Here is a 22,881-nt window from a genome sequence, read left to right as displayed (position 1 = left end):
GGCGGAGGGAGGATCACATTTCTTTAAAAGCACTCCAATGTTGTTTCAACTCCTGCTTGATTTCCTGAGGGCCCACTGTTCTGTTTTGGGGTGGGGAGTTTAGATTTGCATATGCTCCACCCCCCCCCTGTTCTGATTGGCTGGGTCCTATCCTGCATGTTTCATCACAGATCCAAACTTCCTCAGTGCTCTCCTTGCTTTACTTTGTAGCTACAGGCTGGTGAAGCGGGACACTGGAAGCCAGCAGCTGTCTGTGATTCATGCAGTAAGCTGTGAGTGTGTGTAAGAGAGGGAGGCAATAGCTCTATAGGGTTCTGTAATTTAGTTATCTGACTAAACTTAAGGGCTATAAGGTTGTTGGTATAAAAGGGATGTAGGGTTGTCTTTCATTCATTTAGTCTTTTTAATTCAAATCTGTTTTGTTAGGAAAAATATTAGATTGTTTCATTGCTAGATTGAGCTGTAATTGTTGGTATATTTTGTGCTGGTCCTCAGAGCTTGGTAAAAGTGTGAGAATATGGGTAGATGAGCTGTTTGATTCATGGCTTATATTGATAAATGTATTTTATGTTTTGTCGATTTTATAACTAAAATATTTGACTTTTTTACTGTATCGGGCTATTTTAAAAGGATATATTTTCTGTCAATAGTTTAGTTTTTTCACCAGTCATTATTTAAATTGAAGAAGGGGAAATAAACAGTTTTTTGTGGGTGTTAGCCATGCCCTTTTAAATGTTGGACAGGACAGTAACATCTCACACAGTCATGCTGCTGGCTCTACTGCTGGTTCTGTGGCTTATTTCTGGGGCCCAGTCTTCAGACCCGGCCCCATTAACTGTCATGTACCAAGTCTGGGAGGAGCAGCCTGTGGGCACCAGGGTTGGCCGTCTGGTTGATGACCTGCGTCAGAGAGGCGAGACCGGGGTACTGGAGGATTTCCAGGTCGTGGAGCATGGTCAAGCCCTGCCTTTCTCCATTGGAGTAAGAGATGGAACTGTCGCCACCCTAGGCCAGCTGGACCGGGAGGAGCTGTGTCGAGGCTCGGACCTGTGTGAGCTGGCCTTCAGTGTCCTCTACAGGAAAGGTGGTGTTATCCACTTTCTGAGGGTGCGGGTGGAGGTGATGGACCTAAATGACCACAGCCCAACTTTCCCCAGCAGCCAGCAGGAGATGGAAATCTCTGAGATGGCCACATTGAGGATGCGGATCCCCCTGGACCGAGCGGTGGACCCGGACGCCGGCCCCAATGGTCTGCAGACCTACTCGCTGTCCGTCAACCAGCATTTTGCCCTGGATGTAAGAAGCGCTGTGGATGGGCCAAAGCAGGCAGAGCTGGTGGTGATCAAGGAGCTGGACAGGGAGGTGCATTCCTCCTTCGAGCTGACTCTGGTGGCCTGGGACAAGGGGAATCCTCCCAGGTCGGGCAGTACTCTGGTCCAGGTCAACGTCTTGGACTCTAACGACAACAGCCCCATGTTTGAGGATAGCACCCCCACTGTGGAACTAGCTGAGGATACAGCTTGGGGGACTAGCGTCATCAACCTCAAGGCCACGGACCCTGACCAAGGGGCCAACGGGGAGGTTGAGTACTTTCTAAGCAAGCATGCGCCACCTGAGGTGCAGAAGCTTTTCAGTATCCATCCCCAGAGTGGGGTAGTGACTTTAAAAGGCCCACTGGACTATGAAGCCAAACACTTTTATGAGGTGGACATCCAGGCGCGTGATCTGGGGCCCAACGCCATCCCCTCTCATTGTAAACTACACATCAAGCTAAGGGATGTCAATGATAATGCACCAAGGATCCACGTCACTTGGACACCCCCTGATTCCCCGGTGGCAACTGTTTTAGAAGGTGCACCAAATGACACGTTCCTTGCACTAGTGATGGTCTCTGATGCAGACTCCGGGGACAACGGGAATGTGCACGCCCACATCCAGCATGGATCCGGCCACTTCCGCCTCAAGAAAATCCATGGCGACAATTACATGATCGTAACCAATGGCACCCTGGATCGGGAAAAGGTCATGGAATATAATCTCACGTTACTTGCCCAGGATTACGGTGACCCTCCACTGTCATGTGTTAGACACCTAGTTGTCCATGTGTTGGATGAGAATGACAATGCTCCTGTATTCTCCAAGTCCCATTACAGGGCTTCCTTCAAGGAGAACAATACCGTGGGGCTCCAGGTCCTCAAGGTAGAGGCCAATGATGTGGATATTGAGCTCAGCGGCAGGGTGTCCTTCTCCATCCGAGAGTCCAATGAGCTGGGACCTCCCACGGCGTCTTTCGCCATCCACCCCACCAGTGGTGTAGTCAGCGCCCAGCAGTCATTGGACTATGAGGAGTCGCCCACATACTCCTTCATTGTGGAGGCCAAAGACCATGGGCATCCACCCCTCACCAGCACCGCCACGGTACTCATCGAGATCCAGGATGTCAATGACAACTACCCCGTCATCAAGGAGCCGATGCCAAAGAAAGGCATAGCCTTTGTGAGTGTCCCGGTCAACGAGGAGAAGGGGGAGATAGTGACACAACTAGGGGATGGTGCTGAAGAAGGCTCCACCGATCCTCATACCGGTCACTCTGTCCAAAATGGATTTATGGGATTCCTGGCCACTACCATCAAGGCTAATGATCCAGACTCTGGCCTGAATGGAAGACTCAGCTACATGATCACAGATGGAAACCCCACAGGACTATTCAGGCTCAATGACACCACCGGACAACTGTATGTTAACACGACCAATGCTACAGAGCTCATTGGGAAAACTTTCAAAGTGGATATTGCTGTATCGGACAAGGGTTCTCCAAGGCTATTGACAAAGGCCACCTTGGAGGTGGCTTTCATCAACTTGCGGGACCATTTGAAGAACTCAGCCCCTGGTAACCATGGTCAGCTGAGTTTCACCATGATGGTGGCCATCTGCCTTGGGGCCAGCTGCATCCTGCTTCTCCTGGCGGTTGCCTTGGTGACGACCTTCTGTCGCCCAACGAAACGAGACAACCATTCCTACAACTGCAGGACGGCCGAGTCCACCTACACGAGCCACCCTCGCCGCCCGCAGAAAAACATCAGGAAGACAGACATCCAGCTGGTGCCAGTCCTGAGGGGACGAAGGGAGGACCCTCCAGAAGATGAAGCACAGCCCCCCTCCTCTATGCTCCTGGTGGTTGAAGAGCAAAACACCGAAACGCAGTACAGTGTTGCCAACTCCATGAACCCAACAGTCCACTCCCAGGCCAACCCAGAGGGGGGATCAACGCTGCCAGTCTCCCATTCCAGAACACTCAGGAAACCTGGGAGCATCGAGCTGGACGGCACTCTTCCTTGGACCCCTGCCATTCCTTACCGAACCCTGCGTAAGGCAAGAAACCCTTCATCGTCCTCCTCACTGTATCAGACCAGTACCCTGAGGCGACATGGGAACTCTGAGATCCAGGTTAGCCCCGACGTTGAAGTGCCAGAAACATCGTCCCAGGTGGCAACACTTAGAAGGCCCAAGAACACAGATACCAGAAGTGGACTTGACGCTGAAGACCACAGACGGATGCTGAGGAACCTGGTCCGTCTCTCCATGGCTGCCTTCGGAGAGAACTCCATTGAGTTGTCTGCTGCCTCTCCCGAAGTGCAGGTAATAAACCTTTTTAGTTATAATTACTTCGAACGTGAAAGCACATTTGGTATATCTTATGCAATGCATCACATTAGTTTTAATCATTCTCATGTCAAATACCCTATATCCATTTAACAAATAACAGAAAGAGAACCTTTTTTTTCTCAGACTTTCGTATTATAAATAAGCCTTATATTTTTTTCACGTGCTCTAACTGAAACAATTAAGTGTAACCTACAGGAATTGAGATGCATTTAAATTGAAGGTCCTGAGATCATTTCCCCCCTCTTGTGTATGGCTTACATAGGAAGCCTGAGGGGACAACTAACAGATGATGCTGGCGCCAAAGCATTGCGTTTATTCAGGTGCTCGTGTGTCAGCCACTGTAATCCTGTCTAGTCCCATGCCCCTCAAGCATTCGCACCAATCCTTTTACTCAATATCGCATAACACACTCATATAGAGAAGGAAAAATGCCAGGAAAAATCAGTAGACCACTCTTATTCTCTAAGGGGGGAAGCCCAGCCAAAGTAAGCTCTATGTCTGTAGAGTAAGGGAATACTGCTTTGACATTTAAACACTGCGAGTCGTCAGTGACAAATGGTCCAAATTGCTGATCTCACAAAAAAAAGCAGCATCTGTAAATGTCTACTCAAGAAGTGCTGTGCTTGTCAAATCGACACATCGTCAATGAGGGGGAATATACGCAGAGGGGGAATAGGCGCAGATGGGGATGCCAACTCCCAATAGTCTTAGAACAAAGAGTCTGGCAATGTTTTAAGGCCTCACGTAAATTTCATTATAAGCGCAGGAAGATGACTGAGTTTTGACCCACCTCTCCTTCATCTCCGCCTGTTCGCCCCAGCTGGAGGTTTTCAGACACCCCCCCCCCCTTCCACATGACCATATTTCAGAGGTTCATCCTGAAAGGAAACAGGTCAGAGAATAATAGCCCTCTACGTAAAGCGCTTTCCTGTCCACCACACACACACACACACACACACACACACACACACACACACACACACACACACACACACACAAGCCCACTCTCCACACCTCACAAAGGCTGTTTCCCCTCTGAATGTGGAGGCCAGAGTTAGCAGCATATCCACAGGAAAGCTATCAGCACAAACTGCTCCAAATGAACTCCCCAATGTTAAGGGTTGCCATAGTGAGCGACAGGTTGAATAGATTCTCACCGAACAAATAATATTTATTCATTTGACGATTGACACCTCCACCCAATACTCTCAACAGCCTCAATACAGCACCTTCTCAATACCCTAGTTTGTTATTCTGACTTCTGTGTTATAAGATCACTGTCTCCTTACAGCAGGTTTCTCAGCTCCTCTCCCTGCTCCACCAGGGCCAGCTGCAGCCAAGACCAAACTTCCGAGGCAACAAGTTCTCCCAGCGTGCTGGCAGGTGAGCACATTTCCTCTTTCTTGTCTTTTTTTCCCTTTTTCTTTTCATTATCCCTCCTTTGTTTCAGAGCCAGTTGGCTGTGGACCACTACGACCACTACATGCATCATTATCCTTCCTTTGTTTCAGAGCCAGTTGGCTGTGGACCACTACGACCACTACATGCATCATTATCCTTCCTTTGTTTCAGAGCCAGTTGGCTGTGGACCACTACGACCACTACATGCATCATTATCCCTCCTTTGTTTCAGAGCCAGTTGGCTGTGGACCACTACGACCACTACATGCATCATTATCCCTCCTTTGTTTCAGAGCCAGTTGGCTGTGGACCACTACGACCACTACATGCATCATTATCCTTCCTTTGTTTCAGAGCCAGTTGGCTGTGGACCACTACGACCACTACATGCATCATTATCCTTCCTTTGTTTCAGAGCCAGTTGGCTGTGGACCACTACGACCACTACATGCATCATTATCCTTCCTTTGTTTCAGAGCCAGTTGGCTGTTGACCACTTACCACTACATGCATCATTAGTTTTAGATTGTAGCCTGTTGAATCATAAGGCATCAATACAATCTGACTCACATTATTATCTTTTCATGAAATGTAACTTGTCAAAAATGTAGATTTGCATACATATGTATTTGTTATTTATCCTTTTTGTGTACAAGTGATCACACTGAGATTTTAAATCATTTTTTCAAAGGAGACCTGACCGAAGACACAAAATAAATTACAAGCACCCTATAAATATTGTTTCAAATCTTCCTACCTAATGGGCGCAGATGTCAGTTCAACGTCTAGTTTTGATTTACATTTGGTTGAGTTGTCAACTAACATAAGGTCAATGTGGGAAAAATAAAATAAGGGATTTTGGTAGAAATTTGTGTGGAACAAAATACACAATTCTCTTACGTTGATGATTTTTACAAAATCCAATCAGTTTTCCACATTGATTCAACATCATCACATTGAAATTTGTCGAAATAACATTGATTTAAAATCAAATATATTTATAGTCCTTTTTACCGATGTCATAAAGTGCTGTTCAGAATCCCAGCCTAAAACCCCAAACAGCAAGCAATGCAGGTGTAGAAGCATGGTGGCTCGGAAAAGATCCCTTGAAAGGCTGGAACTGAGGAAGAAACCTAGAGTGGAACCAGGCTATGAGGGGTGGCCAGTCCTCTTCTGGCTGTGCCGGGTAGAGATTATAACAGAAAATGGCCAAGATCTTCAAATGTTCATAGATGATCAGCAGGGTCAAATAATAATAATCACAGTGGTTGTCGAGGGTGCAACAGGTCAGCACCTCAGGAGTAAATGTCAGTTGGCTTTTCATAGCTGATCATTCAGAGTATCTCTACTGCTCCTGCTGTCTCTAGAGAGTTGAAAACAGTAGGTCAGGGTTCCATAGCCGCAGGCAGAACAGTTGAAACTGGAGCAGCAGCACGGCCAGGTGGACTGGGGACAGCAAGGAGCCATCAAGCCAGGTCATCCTGAGGCATGGTCCTAGGGCTCAGGTCGAGAGAGAGGTCGAGAGAGACTTAAATTCACACCGGATAAGACAGGAGAAATACTCCAGATATAACAGACTGACCCAAGCCCCCCGACACATTAAATACTAGAGGCTGAGACGGGAGGAGTCGGGAGACACCGTGGCCCCATCCGATGATACCCCCGGACATTCAACCAGTTTGTGTCCAGTGGGTGGTACTATAGCTAGACAATGCTGCTCAGATATGTGTCTGCCCAATAACAGGAAGAGTATCTCATACCATAAGTGCTCTGCCAGTCAGTCACTGGCAGGGAGCAGGTCTACGCAGGACTGAGTGCCTACCACACTGCCATGACTCCTTCCCTAAGGCAGGAGCCAGCACTTCCACTGACCACAATGTTATTTTCTTTAACACAGTATGATGTGACGGGTTCATATATGGTTCAGCCTCTTCGCTTTCATGAAGAATTAAGAATCTGTCTACGTGGGGTGTATGTTTTGTGTCATGGCTGACTATCTGGGATGTTGTCGGCCCCCCTGGTTTATCTCCCAGTAATACAATGAGTGGGTCTAATCCAGGATGCTGATTGGTTAAGACCGCATCCCAGCCGGTGTCTATTCCACAAGTTACCACAAGCTATGACTGTGAAATGCCTATTTACTCTGTTCCATCTCAGTGGAGATCAAGTGTATAAATTGCCTGGCTGGGCTGATGAGACGGTGGATTGCGCAGTGAGATGGAGTAAATAGGCATTTCAACCTCATAGCTTTAGCCGGGGGTAATTTGTGGAATAGACACTGTCTGGAATGCAGTTTTAACCAATTAGAATCCAGAATTAGACCCACCTATTGTATAATTCTGTTCACGAGAATGAGCGTTAAAATCCCACCTGGAAAACAACCTCCTTTCACCCTTTATTTGGACAAAAACTCCCTCATTTGTTGTATGATTTGGAAATATTGGAATTCCGACATGAACGTTTCTAAATGAAAGAGCTATGGCAAATTTTATCAAATTTCTGTAAAGGTGTGGGCAGAATGTTTAAACATTTTCCACGGAATCTTTCAATCTAAACACAACCCAACCGGCCGCAAGCTGGCGCTATTATCCCTTTTACATAGTTTGTCATCTTACGGCCGACTTTGATGTATTCAGCAGGCAATACACTTGTGACTCCCATGGACCGGATTGTACATAACATCTTCCATTCCTGCTACAAAGTTTCCTCCTTAACTGGATTTAATGGCTCATTGGTGGGGGAAAAAATAAGCATATAACACATATGGTGGGCGAAATAAGCATATTGTCTTAATAAAACACAATTTTCCACAACCATTTTAAGAGTTTCGGTCAACGTCTGGATGTTGTACACCATGTGAGTCTGTTTACCCCTGGCTGAATGCATGAATGCATGCGCACCGCAACATCAAAAAGTAACATTAGCCACCCTAGTATGGTGGTGGAAAATTGTTTTAAGACGGTACGCTAAATCGAGTAAAGGAGGAAACTGATGCCGTTGCAGCCTGAATTGAGGATGCTTTATACAAAATCCGGTCCATGGTGGACACGAGTGTATTACTACTGGCTGGGCTGACTGTGTCGATACCTAGAGGTAATACGGCGTCAGGAAGAACTACGTCCTCTAGGGGTCTCGGCGCTAGCAGGAAGAACTACGTCCTCTAGGGCTCTCGGCGCTAGCAGGAAGAACTACGTCCTCTAGGGGTCTCTAGCAGGAAGCTACGTCCTCTAGGGCTCTCGGCGCTAGCAGGAAGAAACTACGTAGCAGGAAGAACTACGTCCTCTAGGGGTCTCGGCGCTAGCAGGAAGAACTACGTCCTCTAGGGGTCTCGGCGCTAGCAGGAAGAACTACGTCCTCTAGGGCTCTCGGCGCTAGCAGGAAGAACTACGTCCTCTAGGGGTCTCGGCGCTAGCCACCTACAGTGAGTGCCAAACACAGAATACATTCTGCCAGATGATTATTCATTCAAACAATTTCAAACGAAATGCTAGAGCCCACACTTATATGCAAAAGATGTTTGTTGAATATTTTGTTTATCGATAGATGATAGAAACACAATCTCTTGCCTTGGTATAGACGCTGAGATTAAATAGGCTACAATGTTTATTTTAATTTTACCTTTATTTAACTAGGCAAGTCAGTTAATAACAAAGTCTTATTTTCAATGACGGCCTAGGAACAGTGGGTTAACTGCCTGTTCAGGGGCAGAATGGCACCTTGTCACCTCGGGGGTTTGAACTTGCAACCTTCCGGTTACTAGTCCAACGCTCTAACCACTAGGCTACCCTGCCGCCCCACGCTCATATTGCACAGAAATACTGTGTATTATCCGACCCTACCCATGGCCTACTGTCAAATATTTTAAGTAGGCTACTGGTCTGGTCTGTTTACTTTAGAGCATTCTTGGCTTTTGAATGGATGAATGGTCATATGTATAGTAGCGGGAACTAACCAATCATGTCAGAAAAGGAGATAACAATAATGAAAGAAACATATTAAAACTTACATGCTGTTATGCAATCTCCTTACCAGTGGTAAATGCGTCTGTTTTATCATTTCGTTTTCATGTTTTTATCACCATTATTTTGAATTATTTCCCGTGCCTCAAACATCTCAATAGAACAATATGCTTGCAATACAATTAGAAGTTGTGTGTACGCATGGTGTACGCTGTGTGTGGAGATATGCACCATTTTCAGTCGGGTTCAAAATTGATAAATACCAATATTTGTGGGGTTTAGTCTTTTTTTGTGCGTACGCCCCTTTGATAAAGAGGCCTAAGGTCTGTCTGGTCTCTAACAGGCTCTGATAAAGTCTCTGACAGGGAGCATGTTCTGTCTTCAGTCTATACCTCGAGTCTCTGGTATTTTATCACCAAACTTTAAAACCCCCAGAAGTACATGAAGTAGGAGACAAAGATTTAGTGTTGCACAAGACCTCTTAGCATGGCTTAGAGCATCTCAGCACAGTTAAATGCCACTTAGCACACCACCACACCTTTTGTCTGGCTCAATGCACATCAGCATTGAGCCGGGGTTGGAAGCTATTAAAGTGAGCTCAGGTCAACACATTCCAGAACAGCTTGATTCTTGGGAACAATTGAATATGACATGACAGTCATAGTGAAGGTTCCACAAGATGGCTGACCGTCGATAATGTGACTCCTAAACGTCGGTTCTAAAATGCCCTCTCACTGTCCCTGACGCGCCCCTGTCTGTTTCCTCTGCTTCCCTGTAGGTCTTACGCTCAGGACACTGATTGGCAGAGCACCAAGGACAGCGGTCATGGTGAGAGTGAGGCCGGAGACATGGACTGGGACATGGGCCGAGACTCCCCCGTCGACCCGCTACTGGAGGAGGGGCTTAATAACCTGCTCAACAACCCTGGTAAGAACTTTTTCAAATTGAATTTTTATTTAACCAGGTTGGCTGTTTTGACAAGAGAAATTATACTATTTTATAGTCAACAAAACAATAGATTGAAGGGAAAATATTTTAATGGTCAACATTAACAAAGGAAACACTTACTTGAATTCTTAGCTCTCTGTTGGGCTTCTACCACTTAATTATGTTCTTAAAATTCTTAGCAATATCATACGCTGAGCGTGGCTGTTTTCACTCAGCCGTAAGATACATATTGCTGTACTGTATGTGACATTGTTTGAAGTGAAACAATGAGTGCAGCGCTGAGTATGATTGACCAGACTAATACACATGTTCAAATTCTATATAGTCCAACCTACATTGAATGTACGAAACATTAGGAACACCTGTTCTTTCCATGAGACTAACCAGGGGAATCCATGTAAAAGCCATGATCCCTTATTGATATAAATCCAATTTAATCCGTGTAGATGAAGGGGAGGAGATGAGTTAAAGAAGGATTTTTCAGCCTTGAGACAATTGAGACATGGGTCGAATGGGCGAGACATCATATTTAAGTTTGTTTAAACAATGTATGTTAGTAGATGCCAGGCGCACCGGTTTGAGTGTGTCTCAAACGGCAACCCTGCAGAGTTTTTCACACTCAACGGTTTGCCGTGTGTATCAAGAATGGTCTACCGCCCAAACTCCATCCAGCAAACTGTGGGAAGCATTGGAGTCAACATGGGTCAGCATCCCTGTGGAATGATATCGACACCTTGTCGAGTCCATGCCCTGACAAATTGAGGCTTTTCTGAGGGCAAAAGGGGTTGCAACTCAATATTAGGAAGGTATTCATAATGTTTGGTACACTCAGTGTATGTACACAGTAAGCATACATATTGAGTTCCTTCCAATTGTTCAGGTCATCGTCACGTCTGCTCTGTCTTTGTTCTTTTCAAAACACGGCACATAGTCTCTCTTAAGACTTCTTACAGTTGATCTTGAGTGAGAGCCATTTAAAGTCTATGCCGGCACAGTAACCTCACACAGGGGTGTTACAAAGACCTGCGTGTGTGTTTGTGTGTGTGTCATGCTTGAGTCACCCATGCCCAAAGGGGTCCACCTTTAGCATTGTAACTCACACTAGATTTGTGAGACTCACGAACGGTGAGAAGCTCATGCTCTTTTAGGACCTATGACGCTGTTCAAACATTCAAACAGCCTGTGTTTCTGATTCCCTGGGCAACACATTTTTTTTCTTTTCACCTGGAGAGCCCCATCTTTTAAGCTGCATAGAACAACCCCAGCACACACACACACCCACACCCACACAGTCACCACCACCCACTCTGCCCTGAGGCAGTGTGTCAGTGTGATCTGAACAGATAGCCTTGAATCTGACCTCTGATATCATGTTCCACATCTGTCTTTCGTCCTGATCGACACAATGCAAAGGTGTGTGTGTGCGTAGATCAGTGTGTTTTCAGCACCCCTTCAGAATGCGGCCTCAATCTATCGCTCCTTGAGCTCTGCTATTTTCTTGAGTCTGCATTCCTTTGTTTGGTAGCCATATCACCTATTAAAGGGACAGTTCACTCGAAAATCTTAGAGTCTTAGAGCTGATAGACGATGAATCACATATCACCAATTGAATTGTCAGTTTTCAGTCAACTGATGATTTTTTTTTTCAATATTTACCATTAGGACTTATCAAAGTTGAGCTCTGACTTTAGTCAGGTCTGTGGATCTAACACTTGGCAGTATGCTTTAAACTGCTTCAATATCTTCTGGTGTTTTGTTGTGGTTGTAGTCAATCAACCACAGCAGGGGTGTTCTTCACATCAAACATGTGTATGTGTGGTGTGTCTAAGGGGGTTGCTTTGGTTCCAGTGAGAGGGTAATTGTTTTCTGAGGATTTAGGGTTTCCCTGCTGGTGGGTCCAGTCTAATTAAGTTTGGAATGGGGGGAGCCATGGATCACGAGAGATAAAGAGAAGGGAGATGAGGTGAAGAGAAAGGGGGATGAGGTGTAGAGTGGGGGATGAAGAGAAAGGGAATGAGGTATAGAGTGGGGGATGAAGAGAAAGGGGGATGAGGTGTAGAGTGAAATGAGGATGAGGTGTGGAGTAAGGGGGTGAGGTGTGGAGAAAGGGGGATGAGGTGTGGAGAAAGGGGGATGAGGTGTGGAGAAAGGGGGATGAGGTGTAGAGTGAAATGAGGATGAGGTGTGGAGTAAGGGGGTGAGGTGTGGAGAAAGGGGGATGAGGTGTGGAGAAAGGGGGATGAGGTGTGGAGAAAGGGGGATGAGGTGTGGAGTAAGGGGGATGAGGTGTGGAGTGGGGGTGAAGAGAAAGGGATGAGGTGAAGAGAAAGGGTGATGAGGTGTAGAGTGGGGGGTGGCGTAAGGGGGATGAGGTGTGGCATAAGGGGGATGAGGTGTGGCGTAAGGGGGATGAGGTGTGGAGTAAGGGGGATGAGGATGACATGTAGAGAAAGGGGAATAAAGAGAAATGGGGATGAGGTGTAGACAAAGGTGGATGAGGGGAAGAAAAAGGGGGATGAGGTGTAGAGTGGGGGGTGAAGAGAAAGGGGGATGAGATGGGGGGTGAAGAGAGGGGGATGAGGTGCAGAGGGAGAGGAGTTTCCGGGGGAAAAAACAAGGAGTTAGTAAGAGGATGGGAGAAACACAGAGAGAGCGAGGGGGTGGATGATGAGAGCGAGGGGGTGGATGATGAGAGCGAGGGGGTGGATGATGAGAGCGAGGGGGTGGAGGGAGAGAGCGAGCGAGGGGGTGGAGGGAGAGAGATTTTACTAATAAGGCATGATAACTCCTGACTGAGGGCAATTCTTTGACACGAGACAAAGCCAAGGGGCGGGAAACAACCCTTAGGTGGGAGTTATCACACAACAATTCCCATGTTCGACAGCCTTATTGCTTTTATAAAACAGTTGACAACATGTTTTCATTAACTTTATTTCATCCTTCCACCAGACGATATAGTCCGGGTAAAAGCCGGTTCTGACGTTGCTAACCATCAGACTGGTTTTAATTATATTCTCTTGTTTTGACCAAGTCGTCGCTATGCTAAACAAGTCATTGGCATGTAGCTTGCTAGGTAGCAGAGGTTCAATTATTACAAGAGAGAGAATTTAAATGTAATAAATAATTTATAAATAGGCAGCAACCAGCTAATGGTCGAGTAGATAGTTAGGGAGGATAGCTAGGCTAACTTTACTTCTCCTTTGCTAGCTAACTATTAACCCCCTCTGTACCAAACCAAATGCTCGGCTAGTAGCATGGGGAAATATTCTCAAGACACTTTTTTTTCAGGGTAGATTAAGGTTATAAATTGACTGGCTGAGCTGTGGGGCAGTGGATGTGCATTGATACATCTAAAGGAACAGTTAATAGGCATTACACATGGAATGCAGAGTTGTGGCGCTATAACTCACTGCTATCAATCAGCCTAAAGGATCCAAACAACACGATCCCATCCCGTTATCTAAAATGAGATGCAGAAGGGGGGCGGGACTGAGGCGATTGCAGAGGAAGGGGCCAGAAAAGGAAGCAGCATTTTAGAAAACATGATGTGATTGAACCCAGGCAGTTAGCTTGTGAGTTAACCTCTCTCTGATGTGGCTTGCTGTGAGTTTGATTGATCACTGCCTCCCCGGGAAAGTCAAGCAGATGCAACAGACCGTAAAAAAGGGCCAGCCTGCCCCCATTTTAGTATCTGACCGTGTTTTGTATGTACGCAAGCCACGCTCTCTTCGGAGGTGTCCTGGAGACGATAGACATGAAAGATGGTGGTCGACTGAGTCAGCGCGACCTCATTTGATGACTTTTTGCGTGTAGTTCAAACCCCCCCACATATGAGGCTCAGTCTTCCATTCAAAAACAAATATTTTTCACAGCAGAGCCTTTGAACATTCCAAACAAATACAGCAGAGGATAACTAACTCAGAAGGACTTGTTTCATTTATGGATTGAGATTTAAATTGAGGGCTGCCAGTGTCACACAGTGCGTGTGTGTGTGTGTTTATGAGAGAGGGAATGAGGGTGTGTGTGTGTGTGTGTGGTGGGGGTAGGTTCTGGGGTTGTTCAGTGACTGCTCTGTAAGTTTGTGTGTTAGAACAGTGGTTCCCAACTTTGTTTTGGTTACCATACCCCCAACTGAATTTCGCTCTGCCCGGAGTATCCCTATGGACTCATTAGTCTTTTGAAGTACCCACTGTGGATCGGCCAAGTACCCCCAGGGGTCCCAGTACCCCTAGTTGGGAACCACTGTGTTAGTGTGTGTGTGTCCGGGTCTGGTTGTGATTAGATGAAAAGGACCACAGGGCAAGTGTAACACGCAGGATATGAACCCGGGTCTCCCATGGAAGCAACCAATGTCTTAAGACCAAGAGGGAAAATTCTCTTGGTCTGAAGGGCAGATGTTGTTTTTTGAAGTTTGCAGGCAAGTATCTCTGGGGATACTTGACAGGAGTGCTAGCTAGCTAGGTTAGCTTACTAGGTACATATAATAGCTTTAGGTTGGTTGTTTTTCCATCAACGACGTTGCCTCTCTGATCACTCTCCTTCTCTTGGGCAAGGGACATTTGGATGTGATGATGTAAAATGTCATTCAAGGGCTAAGGGTTTAGGACTGAGGAGCATTTAACACGGCAGAGGATCGGTTCCTCTTCCACTACCGTGAGAAATTTGGCTTTAGGGATTTTTTTCTGTGAGGCTATTAAGACACTATACTAATGTTAACCGCTCTAAGTAACTGAAACATGGCACCTGACCTAGATTTGAGATGCGACAACCTTGCCTAAATCCTCTCTATCTCACCTTATTACAAAGTCTTTAAATAATAGTCCTGTACAAGGTATTTCCATGGCTGGTAAATAAATTATGAGCCAGCTGGCTGACTGACGATACTCCACTTTTTCTGAAAGACAATAGTCAGATTCCCATATCGATCAATGTGATCTAATCCTTTTCCAAAGCATCTGGTCTATGTCTTAACATTAATAAATGTAAACTCATGGCTGTCAAAGATTGTGTGACACCCTCATATTATTATATTCCAGTGAAAGAAGAACTTACATATTTAGGCATAACCATTACTAAGTATCAGAAGTGTAGAGGCTTACAAAATTTGAACCCTCTTATTAACAAAATAAAAACCCAGAAGAAGCTAAATCAATGGCTACAGAGGGACTTCTCTATCAAAGGAAGAGTTCTAATAACCAAGGCTGAAGGTGTCTCTAGACTGCTCTATCTTTATATCTTGACTGTAAAATAAGCAAAAAGAGAGACCAGATGCTTTTAAACTTTCTGTGGAGAAACCGTACCCATTACATTAGGGAAACTGTTGTCATGAACACTTATGAGTATAATGGGCTGAATTCTGTACTTTACATAGCTTTAAGATCAATTTGAGAAAACAATTCCTAAGAAGACCCACTTCTATGTGGAATGGTATTAATCATGTTGGTTTTGGTGGCCATAATTTCATGTTGGTTTGCAGTTATAGTATAAACAAAGTTCCAGTAAAAAAATGTATTGTCATGGTCCTTAATTTATAACCATAAATGTTCTCCATAGAGATATTGTATAAAAAATACTTCACATTCGGAGACCTTGACTTTTTGTACATTTTGTTACGTTACAGCCTTATTTGAAAATGTATTAAATTGTTTGTTTTTTTCCCTCATCAATCTACACACAATATCCCATAATGACAAAGCAAAACCAGGTTTAGACATTTTGGCAAATTTATAAAAAACTGAAATATTACATTTACATAAGTATTCAGACCCTTTACTCAGTACTTTGTTGAAGCACCTTTGGCAGCGATTACAGCCTCGAGTCTTCTCGGGTATGACGCTACAAGCTCGGCACACCTGTATTTGGGGAGTTTATCCCATTCATCTCTGCTGATCCTCTCAAGCTCTGTCAGGTTGGATGGGGAGCGTCGCTGCACAGCTATTTTCAGGTATTTCCAGAGATGCTCGATCAGGTTCAAGTCCGAACTCTGCCTGGGTCACTCAAGGACATTCAGAGACTTGTCCCGAAGCCACTCCTGCATTGTCTTGGCTGTGTGCTTAGGGTTGTTGTCCTGTTGGAAAGGGAACATTCGCCCCAGTCGTAGGTCCTGAGCGCTCTGGAGCAGGTTCATCATCAAGGATCTCTCTGTACTCTGCTCTGTTCATCTTTCACTCAGTCCTGAGCTCTGTCAGTGACCATCGGGTTCTTGGTCACCTCTCTGACCAAGGCCCTTCTCCCCTGAATGCTCAGTTTGGCCGGGCTGCCAGCTCTAAGAAAAGTCTGGGTGGTTACAAACTTATTCCATTTAAAAATTATGGAGGCCACTGTATTCTTGGGTACCTTCAATGCTGCAGAAATATTTTATTAACCTTCTCCGTATCTGTGCCTCGACACAATCCTGTCTCGGAGCACTACACACAATTCCTTCGACCTCTTGGCTTGGTTTTTTGCTCTGACATGCACTGTCAACTGTGGCGCCTTGTAGACAGGTGTGTGCCTTTCCAAATCATGTCCAATCAATTGAATTTACCACAGGTGGACTCCAATCAAGTTGTAGAAACATCTCAAGGATGATCAATGGAAACAGGATGCACCTGAGCTCAATCGAAGTAGATTGATGATTTTTATTTAATCCATTTTAGAAAAAATCTAACATCTGAATATTTTTAGAATGCACTGTTTTTGTTTGAAATATTGGTTCCCAAAATAATATCCTATTGGTGAGCCAACTAGTAAATGCAGAGGGACTTTTCCTATCTCATCTTATTCTTATCATAAGATCCCTGTAACATCTAAAGAGTTTGCAAATTGTTTTAGATGCCATCCCCTCAGGTGTTGCTTTATTATTCAGGAACATGTCAAGACATGACCCTCAGAACACACCTACGATTAACCCTGTTGACTCATCAGTAAGAAATATTTGTTTTTCTTTTGGTCCATTCAACAACATTAGAGCTTATAAGAACCCTGTTTCAACAGGATGTTATGTCATGCTTTATTGGAATGGTTTTATTGATAATATAGTTGGGAAATCTTTTTTTTTTTTACGTTAAAAATATTTATAAATATCATCCTGCCGACCACTATATGATGAAGTAAAAAACAAAACATGGAGTCAAATTGTACCTTTTGTAATGACCACCCAGAAACGGTGTTGAATCTATTTTGGCATTGTATTCATGTGAGGAATCTGTGGCAAGGCAACAGTAGATTTATAATTTTACACTATTATGGAGAGATGTCTTGCTTGGATTATTTACCTACGATAGGAATAAATTGAAACAATTTCATGTCATTCATTTCATCATGCCATTCATTTCATGAAATTTTAATTTTCAAATATAATCTCTTTTTGGGCTTAGTTGTACAATTTGCATTGTACAAATAATCATAATGATGTTCCAGCCCCCTATCCATCAGCTCCGACAAAAATCGTCCCGCGGCTAAATGTAATTGTCTACCCCTGCCATACAGTTATACCACAACTAAAGTTTTCCCTTTATCAACAAAAGCAATATGTTGGTCACGATAATCAGGTTTGCACATCCCCATACAAAAAAAGAAATACCATAGAATGCCTGTAATGCTTAACTGTAGAGAATGGCTTTAAATGGATTTTTACCTGTTTTGAGTGTGTACGTATTCATTCCAGCCTTGTTTTTACCTGGTGCTAACATGAGTCCTTTGTCCGGATCATGTCTACATTCTTTTGGTGCCCACATTTTCAGAAATATGTCTACACATGTAATTAAAATGTCTGTTATCCATCCACTGTGGCTGCATTGTGACCAGATTTCCTGGCCCCTTTATACAAATTATTTCACAATAATATTTATTTATTGTAAGACACATATTGATCTAAACAGTCAATGGTGCCACCTGCCAATGATTTAAATGTTTTCTCTGTCCATATCTGTCTACACTTGTAAGATATCAAGACACAATATGTGTCTGACTACCAGAAGTGGGCAGGATGATCTGATCACAATGTGTCTTTTGATTGTCTAAACAGGGTTTGTGTGTAAAACCACTTGACCACTTTAATGCCGATGAATGGTCATTGGCCATACAGCATTTACTGCAATGCTGCCTCTGCATAAGTAAGGGAATTGATACTTCTTGCGCTTGTCAAGGAAGTGAATTTGTGTTTATACAGGATGTACCGCCCCCACCTAACGTCATCCAATCATGTCAATGCGGAGTTATATAGAGCCCACCGCATTGTTAAAAATTGGGGTGGCGCATGCGGTATGGAGCTTGATGTGGCATTTTGCGCCACACCCTCTGTACGGCGCCTCTGCACCGCATTCCCAGATCAAGCATAAATCAGCTTTTACTTGACTATAACTCCGGATACAGCCAGGAGATGACAGGAAATGCCTGTTAAATATACTCCTGTGATATATATCCTGTTTTCGTTCCACATAGTGTTTTTCTCAAGGAAATTGAAGGAAACGGCAAGATTCGACTTGTACCTACGTAAGCTTATTTTTATTAACTTAGTTTATATTTGCCTTCGACATACCAGATAATCATTCTCCCAGCTTCAGATTTCATTTAATGTTTTCACGTGAAGAATTTCATTTTCAAAGGGATAAACAACAATACTGACCAACAACAATCACTATAGCAAAAGAACACCCACCTGTTCCCTGTGTCACATCCAGCACTGTATCACTGTAGAGTTGTTGCTTTGTCCTATGTTGTTAAAAACGGTATTGACATTTTCTCATCTCTCTCCTCCTCTCATCAGATGACGTCTTTGCTGACATAGAGGACCCTGCATGGATGTCCCGCCTCTCCCTCCCCCTAACGGCCGACTACCACGAGAATGTTTTTGTTCCCAATGGACCACCGTCCCCTGAAACCCATTGCTCCCCAGACACCCTTGACTCTGCCTCCTTCTCCACCTTCGGTAAGAAGCCGGAGGATGGCTTACTGGGCGGGGCCTTGATCTCAGAGGTCAACACTTTGTTTAATATGCTCCTGACCCAGAAAGGCGACTCCCAGCCCCGCCCCTCGCCAGACGTGCTCTACAGACTGTCCGCCACCTACCGGCGCTCGCTGGGGCTGGAAGGAGATAGCGCCGCAGCAGGGGGCGCCAACATACAAAGGAACTCTGTGAACCCCGAAAAGAGGTCCCCCCTGGCTCAATGCCCTTAGGCCCAACCCCTGGTATGAGAACAGTTGCCTCAACGTTATTTGATCGATTCTTGTGTGTTTGGATGCCTAAGACCCCCCCCCCCCCAAACTGATGACTTTGTTTTACATGTTGCTGAAATGACTGAACTGCTCAAGCTTACAACAGCAACTCCCCTCCTTCTCCTAACATATCCCCATTAGGAGATGTCCAATACATGCCTAAGCTCTGACAGCCTGCTTCCCTGTTTGAAACAGGACAAGGTCAGAAGAGGGAGAGGAGTTAACCAAAGGCCTTCATTCAGTGCTGGAAAAAGCACAATGTACTATACAGTACTCCCTACATAGAAAAGTGTACATTTACCTTGAGATAAATGTTACACAAAGAAACCGTCTTCCTCATGTGGCACATACTCCTCTGTATCATTCTGATGCAACAAAGATTCTCTTTCTGTCTCTCGTCAGAAGTGTTTCTCAGTGGGAGCAACAACATGGTGCTATCCGTTGTTAGCGTTGTCCATGGTATGAATGGCTGAGTTTAGCAGCCCTAAGCAAAGAGCCCAAGAAGGAAACAGCTCTCTCTCTTCTCTGAAGACAAAACACTAACAACATTAAGTCCTGTTCCTGAGGAGAAATGTCTGCCACGATGGACCGAGTCCGCCGACACTTCCTTCACCACCATTTTGAGAAATGTTTCTATTATTGATTACTATTTGTATTTACTCAAGTAAATTATTTAGCTACTGAAAAATGTAGTATTTACAGAGGTATAAATGTTTGTTTATGTCTGTGTAGGAAACACTTACAGTACCTTCGGAAAGTGTTCAGACCTCTGGACTTTTTCCACATTTTCTTATGTTACAGCCTAAAATGGATAAAATACAACAACAAAAAATCCTCAGCAATCTACACGACGTACCCCATAATGACAAAGCGGAAACAGGTTTTTAGAAATGCTTGCAAATCATTTTTTTTTTAAATGTTTAAAAATCAGAAATACCTTATTTACATAAGTATTCAGACCCTTTGCTATTTATTATTTCTTTATGGTAGAGCGGCCAGACGGAAACCACCACTCAGTAAAAGGTACATGACAGCCGACACCTAAAGACTCTCAGACCATGAGAAACATGATTCTCTGGTCTGGTGAAACCAGGTTTGAACTCTTTGGCCTGAATGCCAAGCGTCACGTCTGGTGGAAACCTGGCGCCATCCCCATGGTGAATGATGGTGGCAGCATCACGCTGTGGGGATGTTTTTCAGTGGCAGGGACTGGGAGACTAGTCAGGATCTAGACGAAGATGAACAAAGGCAAAGTACAGAAATCCTTAACGAAAACCTGCTCCAGAGCGCTTAGGACCTCAGACTGGGGTGAAGGTTCACCTTCCAACAGGACACACAGCCAAGACACTGCAGGACTGGCTTTGGGACAAGTCTCTGAATGTCCTCTCTGGCCCAGCCAGAGAGCCCGGACTTGAACCTGATCGAACGTCTCTGGAGAGACCTGAAAATAGCTGTGCGGCAATGCTCCCCATCCAACCTGACAGCTTGAGAGGATCTGCAGAAAAGAATGGGAGAAACTCCCCAAAAACAGGTGTTCCAATCTTGTAGCGTCATACCCAAGAAGTCTCAAGGCTGTAGTCGCTGCCAAAGGTGCTTCAAAGTACTGAGTGAAGTGTTTGAACATTTATGTGAATGTGATGTTTCAGTTTTACATTTTTTATAAATAAGCAAAAATTCTAAAAACGTGTATTTGCATTGTCTTTATGGGGTATTGTGTGTAGATTGATGAGGGGGAAGAAACAATTGAATCAATTTTGGAATAAGGCTGTAACCGAACAAAATGTGTAAAAGGTCAAGGGGTCTGAATACTTTCCGAAGGCACTGTAAAAGCCTTGTTCTCATTTGCAGCTTGAAGTGACTCAAATCCAATATTTTTGCATAACCGATTCGAATCTGTTCTTTTTTCTGCAGTCTGAACAGCTAGAAAAGCACATGGAATCTGATATTTCAAGCCACATTTCAAACCACTTTTTCGTAGGTGGTTAGAAGTCCGATACAAAACCTATTCCTGGTCATGCGGTCAAATCTGATTTATTTGCCCTCAAGTGGTTTTTAGACTGTTATTTGGCATATCTTGTTGCTTGCTAGCTACTCTGTTGACAGTTTGCCAAGAAAATGTGGTAGCTAACTAGCTTGTTAAATGTTCACTAACAAATGAGTGAATGTGCTAGAAAGCTAAACTGCTACCTAGCTAGCTTGTCGACTGCTGTGGCTCGACAAAAAGGACTCGTTTTGAAAGTTGGATCATCTTATCCTTTTGAGGCCTTAAGTGTTCTCACACAATGATTTTGACCATTCAAAGAACCTGGGAAACATCCATGGCAGGCATTGTCACCTTAGCTTGCTACATAACTTCTGAGTGATAGGAAGCACGTGCACCAATCAGCCTACACCAGCGCGCACACACCTGTCTACTATGACAACTAGTTTAGTCATTTCAGCAAATTACTGCCATCTGAACACACATAAATCCTATTTGGTCACTTATAACTTGCTATTTGGACAATCAGTATTCCAAAACTGATTTGAGCATTATAGGCCTGCAGTGTGAACAAGGCATTATACACCCAGGATTTGGCTTCAGATATTTGAATGGCTGTAAAAGTGATATAAATTATAATTTTTCTGATGAAAGGTGTCATTTGTAATCTTGCTCAGGAGAATAGGGAGTTTTTGTTGCCATAAATCAAACCAGCAGCACTTTGTACATTTGTATTAAAATGTCTTAGTATTTTCCATTTTAAAACGGCACCATGGTAATTTCTTCCTACAAATTACACTATGTTAAGGATTTGGACTTTTGTTTTGAATGTTGCAAAATGAGTGACGACAGCGCAAGAACACCTCTTGGAGAAATGTGAGAACACGCCCTCTGCCGCCACTTCTATGTAAATGTTTTATATTGACTTGTGATTAGCCAGTAGCTCAGTGGAGTTTTCCTTATTCATTCTTCAGGTACCAAGGGCTTGTTGGAATTCCTTCAAAGTGCATCCTTCCTTCCTCTCTTCCTTGGAAACAAATCTTGACTAGACATAATTGGACAAGTGCTCCAGTACCAGATGATTCTTCTTGCTTGTCCAGGGATAAATAATCTGTGATTTCTTAAAGGAAATGATGCACTGAAATAATTCAACTGAGGCCCAAATAGTGGAGCCCTTGCATTTACCTGTCTAAATAAGTTGAATCAGTCGAACGGGACCCAGCTGTTTTGAGGACAGGGCAAAATGTAATTGGTTGATTTGAAAACTTAGTGGGCAGAGTGTCCATTGACAGGTGGGAGTCAAATAAAACAAACTATCAGGGTGGAAGGTTGGAGTGTTAAAAATGTGTTGTGACCCACAACATTCCTGGTTCAAATCTCACCACTTTCTTTTCCATCCAAAATATAAACTCAACATGCAACAATTTCAAAGATTTTACTGAGTTACAGTTCATTTAAAGGAAGTCAAAATTAAATAAATTCATTAGGCCCTAATCTATGGATTTCACTACTGTGAATACAGATAATGCATCTGTTGGTCACAGATACTTAAAACCAGTCAGTATCTGGTATGAGCTAGTGCTGTGCATTATCATGCTGAAACATGTGGTGATGGCATTGGATGAATTGCACGACAATGGGCCTCAGGATATTGTCACGGTTTCTCTGTAAATTCAAATTGCCATTGATAAAATGCATGTGTGTTTGTTGTCTGTAGCTTATGCCTGC

The 22,881-nt window shown here is 44.3% G+C and overlaps 1 protein-coding gene across 1 annotated transcript; it reads left to right on the top strand.

Annotated features, from left to right (window-relative positions):
• Positions 1-216: 216 nt before the first annotated feature.
• pcdh12 (protocadherin 12) lies at positions 217-22,543 on the top strand. Its single transcript, XM_064973967.1, has 4 exons — positions 217-3,639; positions 4,958-5,049; positions 9,805-9,953; positions 18,724-22,543. Exons 1-4 carry the CDS (start codon positions 733-735, stop codon positions 19,131-19,133), a joined length of 3,558 nt encoding a protein of 1,185 aa, XP_064830039.1. The 5' UTR covers positions 217-732; the 3' UTR covers positions 19,134-22,543.
• Positions 22,544-22,881: the final 338 nt, after the last annotated feature.

Source organism: Oncorhynchus masou, chromosome 9 (assembly GCF_036934945.1).
Source record: "Oncorhynchus masou masou isolate Uvic2021 chromosome 9, UVic_Omas_1.1, whole genome shotgun sequence".
Taxonomy (NCBI): domain Eukaryota; kingdom Metazoa; phylum Chordata; class Actinopteri; order Salmoniformes; family Salmonidae; genus Oncorhynchus; species Oncorhynchus masou.
The sequence above is the reverse complement of the archived record's forward strand: the minus strand, read 5'-3'. Positions and strand labels throughout refer to the sequence as shown.

What these genes read in the sequence shown, in the direction of transcription:
- pcdh12 (XM_064973967.1), top strand. Translation starts at nt 733, where the DNA reads ATGTTGGACAGGACAGTAACATCTCACACAGTCATGCTGCTGGCTCTA. An exon ending in TTCTCCCAGCGTGCTGGCAG is followed by an intron (nt 5,050 to 9,804) that starts GTGAGCACATTT and finishes GCTTCCCTGTAG; the next exon opens with GTCTTACGCTCAGGACACTG. An exon ending in TAACCTGCTCAACAACCCTG is followed by an intron (nt 9,954 to 18,723) that starts GTAAGAACTTTT and finishes TCCTCTCATCAG; the next exon opens with ATGACGTCTTTGCTGACATA.